A 14387-nucleotide genomic window follows, 5' to 3' on the forward strand; every position below is an offset into this window, starting at 1 on the left:
CCCAGTCATAAATACATTTTTGCTTGTCACATATTTCATTCTTGTATCAATGGAATGCAAAATGAGTTCATTTCATGTGTTTGAATGGTTTCCACAACTGCAGACCATGAATAATGTGCACTGTTTCTTTCCTTTCATTTGAAATTGTATATATGGTTAGTTTGTTCTACCAGTTCTTTCATATGAGTGCAGTTAAGCCAGTTTCTCATTGGTATGGCTATACGGTATCAGTATTAAACTAATGATTTGTAACTCTCTACTTACACGGTGAACATAGTTTGTGCTCTCTCAGTAATAGAAAGGGTAATTTGTCCCTCCCTCCTATATGAGAAATTAAAGAACCGGAGTCCTTTCTGTGCAGTTAAGTTCTAATGCACCCCCTATTGACTCTCCACACAGGTACAGTCCCTGAAGTACAGTACTCTTCATAAATGCTTATTAGTGCAAATGTTAAGAGTTCCTTATTGTGTATCAATGTAATTCATTGACAAAACAAACACAAAACCTAACAGGTGTGTGGAAATTAACACAGCGCACTGTATTTGGTTCCTAAATGTGGTCATTTTGCACATTTGTGTGTACATTGCCACTGTCCCTGATAAGAGAGGAGGAGAAGGGGCTGAAGCAGGTGTTCATGTTGCTGCAGTTAAAATGACGGCCATCTTGGACGTTGTCCTTCAAATACCGCAGCCAAGCCCGGATGTCCCGTTTGGCTTTCACCAGGGCTTTAAGTGGGCCTGAGCACCGGCAGTTTTTTTTAAGGGGGCCTCGAAACAGATCTCTATCAGGCTCTGTATTCAGCCCTGGCACAGGCGGTCCTTTTTTTCCGGACTGTAGTGACAGCAGTTTGCTGTCACTGCAGTCCTGAAAAAAGTGCCAGGGCTGGGCGCAAAACCGCCCGATAGAGACCCGTTTCGAAAACAGCAGGCACATCGGTGTACGCTGCCCAAACTGCTCACTTCTCACTAGTGAAGAAGTTACGGTATGACGTCATGCCAGGTGAGCGTTGTGGGGGAAGGGAAATCCTTTAAAGAGAATCATTCTCTCTGGATTTCCCTTCTCTTTCTGAAACGCAAGAGCAGCAACATTGTCGTGGTGTCACCAGGGCTTTAATTGGAAGCTTTTTCAATATTTTATGTAACAAGCCATAGTTGCAGCTTATTTATTTTATGCAACTAATAACCATTGACAAGGCCAATAGTCCTGACTTCTTGTAGGTATGATGTTACTTGTTATATCACATAGATGGATGCAAGTCGGGCTGCAGACAGTGCTAAAAACAGATTTTTTGCCTAAGTGTTGTAAAGCCACGCCCCTAATTACACTGGCCACGCCCCTTTGAGAGACCCCCCAGTTTTTTCATCCCACTTAAATGCCTGGCTTTCACCCTTCAGAAAGAGAGCAGCTCACACACCACTCGACTCCAAGCAAGAAACTTACCTGCATTCTTCCGGACCGTCTCTGCTTTCTCCGACGCTAAATCCAGGCAGCTCCTGGGCAGAGGAGACATATTTGGTATTGTGTTGCTGGTGATTATTTCTGCCCTTGAACTAATGCAGAGATCCATGTGAAGAGACAGATATAATACACTACCTACAGAAATGTTGCACTTTTGTGGACTCGTTTGATTTATACCTGGCGAGTGAAAAGGAGGGGCTGTAGCAGGTCATGTGACTAGCTACCGTTGGCTTCAGAACCTGACTAAAGGAGTCCAAGGCCTTGTCAGCAGTTATTTCTGTCCACCAGCTGATGTGGAAATCGGTCTATGGAGACTGGCACAGTGCACTTTATCTGGAGTCTACCTGTAGTGATTTTCCACATTTATGGATTGATTTCCTCTATCTGTGGTGAGTAAGGAGGTGGCACTGGAGCAGGTCCTTGTCTTCCTTGGTGACTTGTCGTGATCAGCTGAGTATCCAAGGCTTCATCTCCAGCTATTTCCGCAAGAGTCAACACTGAGGTATAAAGTGGCACAGAGCACTCTATCTGGACCCTGCCTGCATTGATTTTTCCCATTTGTGGACTCATTTCCTTTGTCCCTGGTGAGTGAACAGGACCAGTGGCTGTAGTGTGTGAGACATTTCTGGGCTCATTTCCTCTGCCACAGTTAGCGAGAAGTAGGAGGGGCTGGAGGGATCCATGTGTGTTGCTGCAAATGTAATGGATCAGCCACTCTACAGATCAGCTGACTTTTCAGGCCCTTGTTGATGGCTATTTCTGCGGTGAACTGATGTATCCGCACAAACAGTGAGCAAAGCACGTTGAAGAAGTGTGGCTCACTGGTTAGAGGAGGCATACCCTGAAGCAGTGGTCAGACCCGGGACCAGGGTTCAATTCCCGACGTGGCAGGGTCTGAGCCCAAGTCTCCACGGACTCGATAATTCTCACTTCGGTGCCTACTCGAACCACGGGTTCACACTCTGCAACTCTGGGCAATAGCTTGCTTAATCTCCACTACGGGCCCCCTCCCCCCACGGCGGGATGCCTGGGGATGCCCAGTACGGGTTATCTCACAGGGAAAAAAGCCAGGACGGGTACCCAATGCAAGCGCCGAGATGCCCAAGGGTAAGTCGAGCGCTATATAAGAACACACATACATACATACATACATACATACATACATACATACATAAGATGGGCTGAAAGGGTGAGAGCAGGGGGCCAGAAGCTCCAGGTTGAAGGCTGAGGGCAAAAGCCCTGGTGGTTTGGGCACAGGAAAACCTATTTATATGGGGATTGTGCTATCTCTACATATTGCACTAGGAAAAGGGATGCTACAACGATGAGGAAATTAGAAAAGTCTACTATTCAAGCAATGTAAAAGGTAGCCTGGCTGTGATAACAACATCTGAGTTGTCAGCATCTTTTACCCCAATCAATGGAGTAATACATTTGTTGAATATCATTTTAAGACACACATATTAAAAAAATTGGTAAACTGGCATAACAACACATAAATATTTGTTAATGAAGAAGTGAAAAGTTGTCTTTCATCTTCTCCATTTGGCCTAGTTATCCATCTGCGTCTGTGTCTAAGGCTCTTTTGAGTAATACCAGAATTGTCAAGAAGTTGATAAGTCTAACAATGATACTCTTAAACAGATGTTTAACTATCATGAATGTATTTGCATTAGCTTGATTATCAAAGCTTCATGGCACATTTGCAGAACAGAAGAACATTCTAGAAATGTGCATTTGATGGAATCACAGTTAGTCACTTGTTGCTTGTTAGAAAACCACACATTTCACGATATTTACAGCAACCCAATTTGATCACTGTCTTTTATGAGCGAAGACAATCGGGCAATACAACAAAACTGAATGTCAATTCTGGAGAGTAAAATATTTGATTGCTCATAACATATGTCTCTTTTTCTAGGTATCAACGGAAGAGTCTATGGAAATTTACATGGCCTAAACATGTACGTTGGAGATGTGGTGAACTGGCATCTCATGGGAATGGGGAATGAGGTTGATCTGCACACAGTACATTTCCATGCGCATAGTTTTGAGTATAAGGTAAATCTCCTACATTTAAATGTTTTACTTACATTTATTCAAACTCCTTTTACAATATCACCTTTCTAGTTTACGATTTAGAAAAGGGAGTGGTGATGAACAGAGTGTCTGAGTTAAACAGACCACTCTTACCCAGTCCAAAGATCAGGGCTTGATCCATCACCGTTATTTATCTCACTGCCCCATCCCAGCTCAGAACCTGGCTATATGCAAATCAGCTTTCTGCTTAATTCAGAGACTCTGTCCCTCACCACCCCTTGTTGTAAATATTTTTGTCCACCCTAAGCGTGGAAGGGTATTCTCAGATGTGAGACCCTTGCTCATTGCACCATCAGGATTCAAGCAAACCGGGCCGAAGACGGCTGTAATGCCAGAAACCGGTCCTTGGGAGCTTGTTTCCTTTCCAGTGTAAGAATTGGCTTTTGTAGTTTGGTTTGCCCTGTTCCCATCATGCACTGGGACAGGAACAGACTAATTTGCATACAGCCAGGTTCTGAAACTGGGATGGTGCAGTGAGCTAAAAAACGGTGTTGGATCTAGCCCTGATCTCTTGACTGGGTCAGAGCTTTCTGCTTAATTCAGAGACTCTGTCCCTCACCACCCCTTGTTGTAAATACTTTCTAGTTTACAGCATGTCTAATAAAAAGACTTAAAATAGTTGCTCTTTAATGATCATTCATCCTAGCAGAAGGAAACATGGAGGCCATTCATTCATCAATGTTCACTCGGGAAAGTCCCAAAGTGTGTTCCTATCCATTGCATGGTGTAAAATATAACTATCACACTACTTTAAGCTCCATGGGCCTAGTCCACGATGATTTTGCTTTGATTTATTGCTAGTACTCCTAGTTTCCTCCTGAATTCCAGGAAAAAGCCAGGAGTAACACAACAGTAAGCCCCACCTACTCATGGCAACATCTTTCTAAATCAAACCCAATGTTTCTAATTTATGTTGCATAAACACCTATCCAGAATTAAATTACACACATTTGAATACATTTTTCATTAGAAGCAACATCAGCATATTAGTGGTATATGTTTCACAAAAGTCCATTTTCAAACACATCACATGTATCACGTCCCAGATCATGCCACCACAAGATAAAAATGATAAGGCACACACTTTTTTACTTGTAATTTCAATACATAGCAGGTCATATGTGGAAGAGGGAACTGGTTCTTAGCCAGAGTATGCGAATTGCAAACATCACTAATTATAAGCGAAGAGCGTTAGGCACTGTTCAAATGGGACAGAGTTTTAAAAAATATATTTTTTGGACCAATTTTGAAATAGTTATTATAAAGAATTAGTTAGATAACTTTCTAAGGAAGGTAATTATATTCTGAATTAAATGTCAGTGGTGCCTGTAGAATGCCCATATAAGCTCCAAATCTGCAAATTCTAATGAGCAAAATAAGTGTTATGGTCAATATCTGTATATAGTTTGTTGCTGTCATTAAATTGTGCACGTTGTGCGTGTGATTTATCTAACCTGCACATAATTTGTGTCCAGCTTCAGGGAGGTAGCGAGGAACATGGCGGTTTGTTAACACGCAGGCATCGAGCTTCGTGCTTCTCCGGTGCTACGGGCGAAAATTAAACATTGCAATTGCATAGAATGCGGCTGTCCACGGCCCCCGCAGGGGACCATTCCAAACCGGTGACCCTTTAGTACCATTTGGGCACAAACACCACCCTACTGGCTAAGGGTTGGATCGGGAAGGAGTCCTTCGGCTTGGCGCGCTCGGGCGTCCCTTCCGCCGCACAGAGGTCTGGCATCCTCTTTGCACCAGACACGCCGTTGTGAGGGCTGTTGGTCGGGATACGCCGTTGTTTGTTAGATCGCGAGGTGAGTCGCCCAGTCACAGCCTGGCCCCTGGACTGCTGGTTTCAGTCCGCCTGGGGCCCGTATGAGTCTCAGTGTCTGTGACCGGGTGCGCGGCGTTGTTATGGGCTGGAGAACAGGGGCCTGGCATTCTCTCTTTGCCACGATCCTCAACGCCATTTTGATGTGTTTCCCCGGAGCTGTACCTCCTGGCGGTGGGTCATATGCCCCCCTCTTTTCTAAATATCAAGGGCATCCAACGCCTGGCCATTGCGGTGGCTGCGGTCTGCCATGAGGAGGGGTTGGTACAGCTCCCCGTACCGTTGTGTCCACCCTGCCTGCTACCATTGGGGCATCTGTTTCTGGCCGTCATAGTAGAGGCCTCTCTGTGGGGACTGGTTGGGGGCTGGAGCAAAGTGGGTCCTGATTTGCCTGCGCATACATTTCCTGCGAAAAGCGGTGCAGGCAGCGTGTTGCAGTCGAATCTCTGCACGACTCGAATTTTTGTCTGGGCATTGGACCGCTTGACCAGCAGGGGTGTGGCTTCACAGTCAGGGCGACTCCCGGAGGCTGGGAATCTAGGTGCGAGCCTCGACGCCCGTCCAATAGTTCGTGCCACCTAGACGATTGTTTGGGCTGTTGAGCGAGGGCAATAGCGCAGTAGTTGCGACCACTGACCATGGTGGGTGCGCAGGGGCAATGGCACAGTGGCCCAGGAAGGAAGTTGGGGCACTGACCAAGGAGACTGCACAGGGGCGATGGAACAAGGGTTGCGACCGCGGACCATGACGGCTGCGCTGTGGTGGGAAGTCCGATTCCTGCCTGTAATGGATAAGGAATTTTGGAGCGGCCAATCGGCAGGTGGAGGCTGCTGGTGAGATGTTAGCGGGAGCGGCGATTTAGCCGTTGATCCAAGTTTAGGCTAATAAGTAGCGGACGCCCGCTCGGCTGCAACCAGTATTTTGGTGTCCCTGATGCAGAGATGCGCTCTGCGGTGCTGGATGTTTGTAGGGATTCAGCTGCGGTGAGCGGCTTGATGGGTTGAGGGCGCGTGGTTGGGGGATGCAGAGAAGCCCCGAGTGTCAGCACGGGAGTCTGCTGGAGCGGGGGTCATGGTTTCGCAGGCTGCTGCAGACGCCAGTGCGCGGTTTGAGCGTTTTTGAATATTGAGTCATCTGCAATACCCCCACCCCCTCTGTCGATGTGCGGGGCTTGTAGGGGCGGTGCTGAGGTGCCCATGGGTGGCAATAGCTGGGGGCCAGGGAGGGCCTTCCACTCCAGCGTACACAGCAAGAGGAGGCTTATTGCTTGTGGACCGCGACTGCACCAGCCGAAGGAGGCTTGTTACGGTGCACTGCCAGTCTGGGGGGGAGCCTGCCCGGTCCCCCCCTGAGTGCTGAGGTTGCGGGCTGGGGGGTAGCGGTCATCGGAGTCTGTCTTTGCCTGGATGCGGGGGGCTAGAGAGCGTTCCATCCCACGCGTCCCTCCCCATAATTACTGCGAGACCCGTTCTGGCAACCATAGTGCAATTGGGATACAGGTTGGCATTGACTGGCCCTGAAGCACATCAGGCCGCAACAAAGGGGAGGGACGAGCATTTGTGGGTCGCACGGGTTGGGGAGATGCTGTAGCAGGGATTCAATTCTCCTATAGAACTGTGCATAGAGATTTGGAACCTCAGTGAATTAGGATGGCCCAAAACTCACCTTCGAAAAAAATAAAATACAAAACCAATTGACATAAAAAGGTAAATCGAAAAAAGCACCAGTCAAATATATGTCCAAGGGGGAATCAAAAAGTGTTTTTTAAATTGCAAAACGTGAGGGAGTCTTTGAGTTATGCGAAACAGTGTCAAAAGAAAACCTGGATTCTGTAGCCAAACGTGTTTGCAAATCAGGCATAGATAAGTCAGTTGGGTATGTGTAATCAAGCTCATCAAAGTTAGTACCAGGCAAAGTACTTAATAAAGAACTGGAAATTATAGGCATCTCCATGGCCACCTCTGGCTCAGGATTAGTAGCAGTGGCCAAAACAGAATTTCTCATAATCGAAGGACAGGAGACCGCTGTGTATCTTGACATTCTCAATTGAGATAAACCTGTTTTCCTTACGACCTGGAAGTGGTGGTAAAATGACTGTTCTTGTGCCCCTTCACTCCAAGCACTGTAACCGGAGCCCAATATGAAGGACCAAATTCTTTCTTGTTATCGATTTTCTCTCGAACCAGTTCTCCAACTTGGGGTAGCCAGCCAACTACCGGGATCTGCAACGCATCATCCAATGTGGAGGGCAAGTGTTCCTTTGCAAGACTGTCTCTTGTCTTTTGTAGATCCTGTAAAACATTGCAATGTTCATCTACGTCAAAGGCTGTGGCTTGGGCCACGTAGTCTAGACCGTCAAGGTCCGGGACAAACATCTTGATACCAAAGAGCATCTCGTACGGGGTCCGCCCACCCAGAGACCTTCTAGGGAGATTATTAAGAGCACGCTGCACGCCATTGAGATGAGCCAGCCAGTTTCTGCCAGTGCCTATAACTTGAGCTGTCAATGATTGCTTTAAGTCACGGTTCATTCGTTCCACTACACTATTACCCTCAGGTCTGTATGGAGACGAAAACTTGACTTGGACCCCCATCAAAATCATGGCATCCTTGTATGTCTTAAAGGCAAAAGCCGGACCCTGATCCGAATGGAAGGTACCACAGGCAAAAATTCCTACAAAGACACGCAAATCTCTTATGACAGTCCGTGAATCAGTGCTGCAATGGGGCCAGACCCACACAAAGCGTGTGCATGAATCAGCTGCTACTAAGATGTACTTATACGCAGTATCAGAGGAAAAAGGACCGCAGTGATCTAAATAAACGCATCTTAGTGGTTTATTAGATATGTACCACTGTGTCTGTGGCAGACGCGCTGCAGTGGAAGGCTTAATCTGCTGGCAAATGTCACATTGAAGGACATAATCGTGCGTCTGTTTGTAAGTCCCCGCCACCAGAAACGTTGTTGCAACTGTGACACAGTGACCGAGACGCCCGCATGCGCAGATGCCACACCTTCATGTGCCGCTGTAATCAATGTATTCCTGCGGTCAGAGTTGGGAATCAACCGATCCCCGACTCCAGGAAGTTTCACATAAGGAACCTTATCGGGACTTAGGTGGTATGTGTACATCAAAGTGAAACCCATAGGACATTTACCTCCCTTCTCAGTGGCAGCCACCGCCGCCAAGATGTCATCATCTATCTTACTTTTGGACTGTGTAACTGCTGCAACTAAATATGTAGATACCGCCGATTTTGCCGCTTCATCAGCAAGCGAGTTACCCACAGCGTGAACTCCAACATGCTGGTGGCCAAGAGTATGAATTACAAACACAAGTGGCAACCGCTCTTTAAGCTCCGCCACTCAGACCCAGATCATTTTATGTTTTAAGGTGCTACCCTTGGAATCGCGGAAGTCATTTTGAATCCAAAAGAACAAGTTTTCATTGTAAGACTGGACACAGTAATAGGAATCACTCACAATAAGAGTCGTCACACTAGGATCCGCGTACTCTAATGCAAGCAAAAGAGCCCGAAGTTCTGCCAATTGTGCAGTGCAGTCCCCTAGAGTCTGCGTATGCACGACTCTGGACTTGAACTCATCGTTCACCACGGCACCGACCACAATGGCGCATGCGGAAACGTAGGCATGTTTAGAGCCATGCGCATCCTGCGCCGAACCATCAGTGTAAATGATGCAATGGAAAACCTCCAAAGGCCGCATAGCTAAAGGAGCTGGATGAACGATTTCATACTGTAAATACTCCTGCGACCGTAATGAGGCATCAAAAATAAACGTGACATCCGAGGACGTCAAGGAAGCAGCCCATTGTATCCACCGAGGGTGCAAAGCTTTCAAATGGGGTACACTGGCTTTCTTAACTGCCTCCAAGGCAAGACACGGGGTAACAACCAACATGCGTTTTCCCTGTGACAGAGCAAGTTTCTTAAGAATCGCCATCTGTACAGCTGTCAAAACTCTCTCCACAGTGGAAAATCGCATTTCAGCCGAAGTGTACAAGTGTGACTTGTAAGCAATAGGCACTGTGTCTCCTTCATTAAAAGTAAGGTACGTGAAACCCACCATCCCAGGGATGATTCTTATCACCAGGTTGGTGTGGTTGTCACGAGTCAGTAAAAATTTAGAAGCGAGCAGATCAGCCTGCAAAGATTGCAGGATAGCCGAGTGCTCAGGCAGCCAGCATGATTTGGAAAAAGTTGGTTGTATCAAAGCATACAACGGCTTGATACGCTGGGCATAATTCGGAATGTATGTTCTCCCGAAATTTAAAAAGCCCAGTACAGACTGTAATTTTTTCAGAGTTGTCGGAGCGTGCAGTTGTGCGCAATTCTCCAGGAAGTGAGGAGCCAAACCCCTACCTTCATCATTGAGCTCGTAGCCCAAGAACAACTCTGCATATTCTGCAATGTGCGATTTTGCAAAATTTAATTTGTAACCCATGTCTGCAAAGCAACAAATCAAGGGGTCAACGCGACACAGATGCTCCCAAAATTCGTTGTCTGTGAGATAAATGTCATCCACATACGAGCATGCATCCGGGTCTACTCTCTCTAGAAGAGAGACAATGCGGGCAGTAAAAATCCCAAGACTATTCTTATAGCCCATAGGCAAACGTCGAAACTGTTTTTTGACACTGCCGCAAGTAAAGGAGGTCCACTGGGAACTTAGACCATCCAATCGGTGAGCATAAAAACCGTTGGAAATGTCAAGCGTGGTCTTAAAACGCTTACGCACAAGACTATCCAACAAAGCAGAGCCGTGAGCATTCTGTACTGCACAGGTACGGCAATGCGAGTTTAAATGCCGGTAATCCAACACCAAATGATACGAACCGTCTGGCTTGGTCACAGTAAAAAGAGGGTTATTCATGGGTGACACACAGGTTTCAATTACACCTTGATATTCCAATTGTTCAAGGATTGTTGCGACAGAAGCTTTTGCTTCACGTCGAATGGGATATTGCAGTTGAGGCTGTGGCTGAGACCGTAACGGAATCTCGTGGCTCGGGGAAAATTTATCCCACCCACAATGTGTACGGTACAGAGCCGGCGCTAGTGCCTTAGCCCACTCTTCTGCAAAATTCAGTGCATGCTCTTTCGAGACTGTCTGCGCAAAACTGGGGAGGATCACCTCCTCCCCTCGCAGAGTTGCGAGAACAAAAGGTGGGGGCCAGTCAGCCTCCGAAAGCAAAATTACATATGTAGACGAAAGATTTTCCCAAAATACCCCTTTAATGGTACGTTGTATGTCACCTTCAATAAGCAGGACTATTTCATAAAGTCTGTCAGGGGGAGCAACTCTAGTATCAGCTGTTTCGATCACAACATAACGATCAGCCCTTGTCACCTTCAGTAGTGGACGCAGGGCCTCCGGCACTATGGTAATCTCCGCCGTGCTGTCCAGCAAGGTCAGAGCCCATGTCAGATTCCGAAGCCGCGTTCTCACTATCTGTGGCATATTTCGCTGTCAAGGCGGCGACTCTCTTCTTTTGAAACTGCGGTCTTTTTGGCATAGAGCCGTCCTGCTTTCCTGCACCTTCCTTCGGGCGGGGCTGGTCACGTCCTTGCTGGCCACCCTGACCCTTTCCGCCTCCTCCTCCACCGGTCGCTGAGGCCGATGAGTCCTGAAAGGAACGAGGAGAGCGTTGATCAGAAACCTGAAATCGATCAGGGGATTTAATCATCGCGCGATCGCGCAAGTCATAAACACGTTCTGTGGACGCAGGCAATGGAGACACAGGGTGAGACTCCTGTTTCTGTTGCTGTTGCTTTCCCTGTTTCTGTTTTTTAGTCCGTTTCAGACTTCTGCCCTTGGGGTTGCGTCTTTTCTTTAGTCGAAAAAGGTTTTAGTCCCCTACTATTGCGACCCACGGTTTTATAAGCCACCACAATAATCTTCGCTAACTGATGGGGTTTTTCGGCATCGGGAAGCGCCGCCAAAGCATTGGCCACCTGAAAGTTCACTGCATCCCCCTTGACATTAGCAAGAATGAGATCGCAAACTACATCAAAGGTGCCACACAGGCGCATACCCAATTCAACCGCAGCCTCAGGTCCGTGGTCATCTTGAATACGCTTAAGGACCGTAGGCAGGACAGCCATAGACGGAGTGCCGTAACACCTCGCATAGACCGCCGCAAATGTTTTACCCCAGGATTCACAAACACCGATTTCAGGGGCCAAGTCTTTGGGCAAACTAATCGTCATAATCCTGTGTTTTTCACCAGGGGACGTATTGGAAATACTGCTTCCAGCTGGTCAAACTTCTTGACAAGCCAGAAAGGAAAATCATCCTTATCCTGGGGACGCTTGCCCATCACAGCGTTGACCATCACGGGACTGAGCTTCATACCGCCCTGTCCAGCCGGACGCGCCGCACCCCCCGGGGGCCCACCCGGAAGGTTGCGGGTTATGTACTGCACCAAAGCTCGAATAACGCTAATGGAGACTACGTGTAGTCTTCTTAACTCTGCCACGTTACATGCTCAGTGCAGAGGATGAGGCGTAAATCCAGCCAAAACAGGCCAATTAGCGCCTGGAATGGACAAAGGACCTAACCTCGGAGCGGTCAAAGAATGGGGGAGGGCGCCACCAAACCAAACTCTATGCTGCAAAACATCAATAAGTACTTCCTGTGCCCTGTACGGCGTATATTCATTCGGTACAGGAGCAGGAGTGTAAGTGTGGAACACACCCAAAGTGCCGTCCACAGCCGGAAACGTCACCCACGAATAAAAGATTTCGTAAGGGTAAGCTGTCTCCGCCCCCACCACCATTATCACAGCCATGCCGTCTACTGGGACATTGTAATTCAGCAAATGATTGCGCACCGCAATGCGACTATGCTGCGGAATGTCCACAGCAGCCATGACGGCACAGAAACGTAGAAAGACAAAGTAAACTTTGTAGCACAACTGGGTACTAATTCAAGGAAACCATTAAGAAAGAATCAAGCTTGAAAAGGACCTATTTAACAAACAGGTAGGTTTTTCCGACACCACTGTTTTCCGGAAACGACAGTGAAGGGGTTATGGAATGAATGATATACTACTCAAGTGTCAGGATATAAGACCACCAGAAACGTTGGGCGCCATGTGCATAGAGATTTGGAACCTCAGTGAATTAGGATGGCCCAAAACTCACCTCAGTACCCAAAATCCCCTTACCGAGCTAGCTACAGTGTCTCATTGGTCATATCAAACTCCCAATGTTTAGACAAATCAGAACATGAACTTAGAATACCTCAGGTCACATGGAACACATAGACACTCTTTCGTTATACTATCATTTCAAACCAGAACGTGAAGTAAATGAGGACGCGTGCATATTTGAAATATTTATCTACTAATGCAGGGTTCTCAAACGCAGTATCTTAGATAACACAAGCAAACATATTATAATGAGCAAAGTTATCAGCATAGTTATTAGTCCATAAAAAGCAAAAGGTGACAACATGCTAAAATGTTGAAATGAATAGGAGTTAACAGCACCTTATTCTCACCCTCCCTAACTAGCATATTATATTATATCTAAGAAGGTCTCTTTGGGCTTTAGCATGGCGACCCCATACCTCAATCTCTCAGTGGCAGAGGATCACATCATCTTCCACCAGCTCTCTGCATGCGAAGCACCATCAAGTGTGTTTGTGTGTTCTTTGCAAAGCAATATAAAACGCGTCTAAAGCCTGATATGGCAGCAGCTGCATTTATGTTATGTCTAGGAAAGTGCGAAGATCAGACCTTACAATAACATCGTGTTTACTTATCCTTCAAGGCTTCAGCACTCACTGTACAGACACCGTATACTAAGCAATGTTATCAGAGCAATAGCATATTATTCTCGAATAAATCACAACGCTCTTCTAGGCTGAAAGCTAAAGCAACAATTATGTGTCGTGTGCAGAAGCAGCAAAAGATAAAATGGCGTTTAAACATTTAATAAGCTCATGCTAATTTAACACGGTATATAGGTAAGCAGTAACTATATGACAATGCTTCCTTCAGAAAAGCCTGCAAGTGTGAGCTTCAGGAATGCGGGGCTCATGTGTGCTATTTCCTGTGTTCCGTGTTGGTGTGAGTTTGCTCTTTTGTTGTATACATTCCAACATGCTTCCTTGCCCTACAGTCGGACCGCTGGACACAACAAGGAATGGTAAGGGAAATTGATTTGTTGGCATGGAAAGACATCTGGTTCCATGGAGTAGCATTTCATTTGTGGCATTTCCTCTAATAGCTTTATACATTGTGATAGGTGTCTGGATTGCTCGTTTTCTAGCTTGTTTATTGTTCGGTGCTGCACTGAGTTGAAGAATCTGCATTCGAATTTTGCGCTTCTTGGCACATTTCCGCTGTGCAGGTTGCGTCGGCACCCCACTAGGAGCCTACGGGCAGATTGTGCTGCGGGCATCCCTGTGTCCCTGGGCGGGCCTGATGAGCTGAAGCCACCCTGCGGTGGGTGCGCGCCCCCGCGATTTGCCCTCCGTGCTTCCAGGGGGAGGGGTTCTAGTGCTCTGCACCATGAGCTCAATAGTGCTTCCTGAGCCTAAGCATCAGCTCTTGCCCCCTGACCTCTTGTGTAGGGGGCGTCGGCATCTCTGTAACTGCCTGAGCCTGGACAGCTGCATATATGCTCAGCGTTTGTCCGTGACAGGTCAGTGTACTATCGGCCATATAGGCATAAAATAGACAGTGTTTCCGTGCGTGTTTAACACACCATGGGATAGTGACCTCCACCTCTTTAAACTAGTCTCTGAAAGTGCATCCTCAGGAAACAATGTAATGTCATGTGCAAATGTTGTACATATGTTTGGTATAAGATGTGTTCGCATGACTGGAGAGTACTGGGATACTAGTTTGCATGTGCCCATCTCCAGCAACCACCTGTGCCAGGCTGCTCAGACTGACTGGATATTTAGGTGATACTCTGCTCTCCACAACACATTTCATCACTGAATACCCCTTCATAGTGTTCTGTCAAC

General features: G+C 47.0%; 1 protein-coding gene across 1 annotated transcript in view; it reads left to right on the forward strand.

The window, feature by feature from the left end:
- LOC147683722 (ceruloplasmin-like) overlaps positions 1–14387 on the forward strand; it is a 451969-nt gene that overhangs the window by 401977 nt on the left and 35605 nt on the right. The window contains exon 17 of the mRNA XM_086944095.1: positions 3380–3519. Coding sequence (XP_086800221.1) covers positions 3380–3519 — 140 coding nt within the window. The remainder of the gene's footprint in view (positions 1–3379; positions 3520–14387) is intronic.

The sequence above is a fragment of the Lissotriton vulgaris genome, chromosome 11 (assembly GCF_964263255.1).
Source record: "Lissotriton vulgaris chromosome 11, aLisVul1.2, whole genome shotgun sequence".
Taxonomy (NCBI): domain Eukaryota; kingdom Metazoa; phylum Chordata; class Amphibia; order Caudata; family Salamandridae; genus Lissotriton; species Lissotriton vulgaris.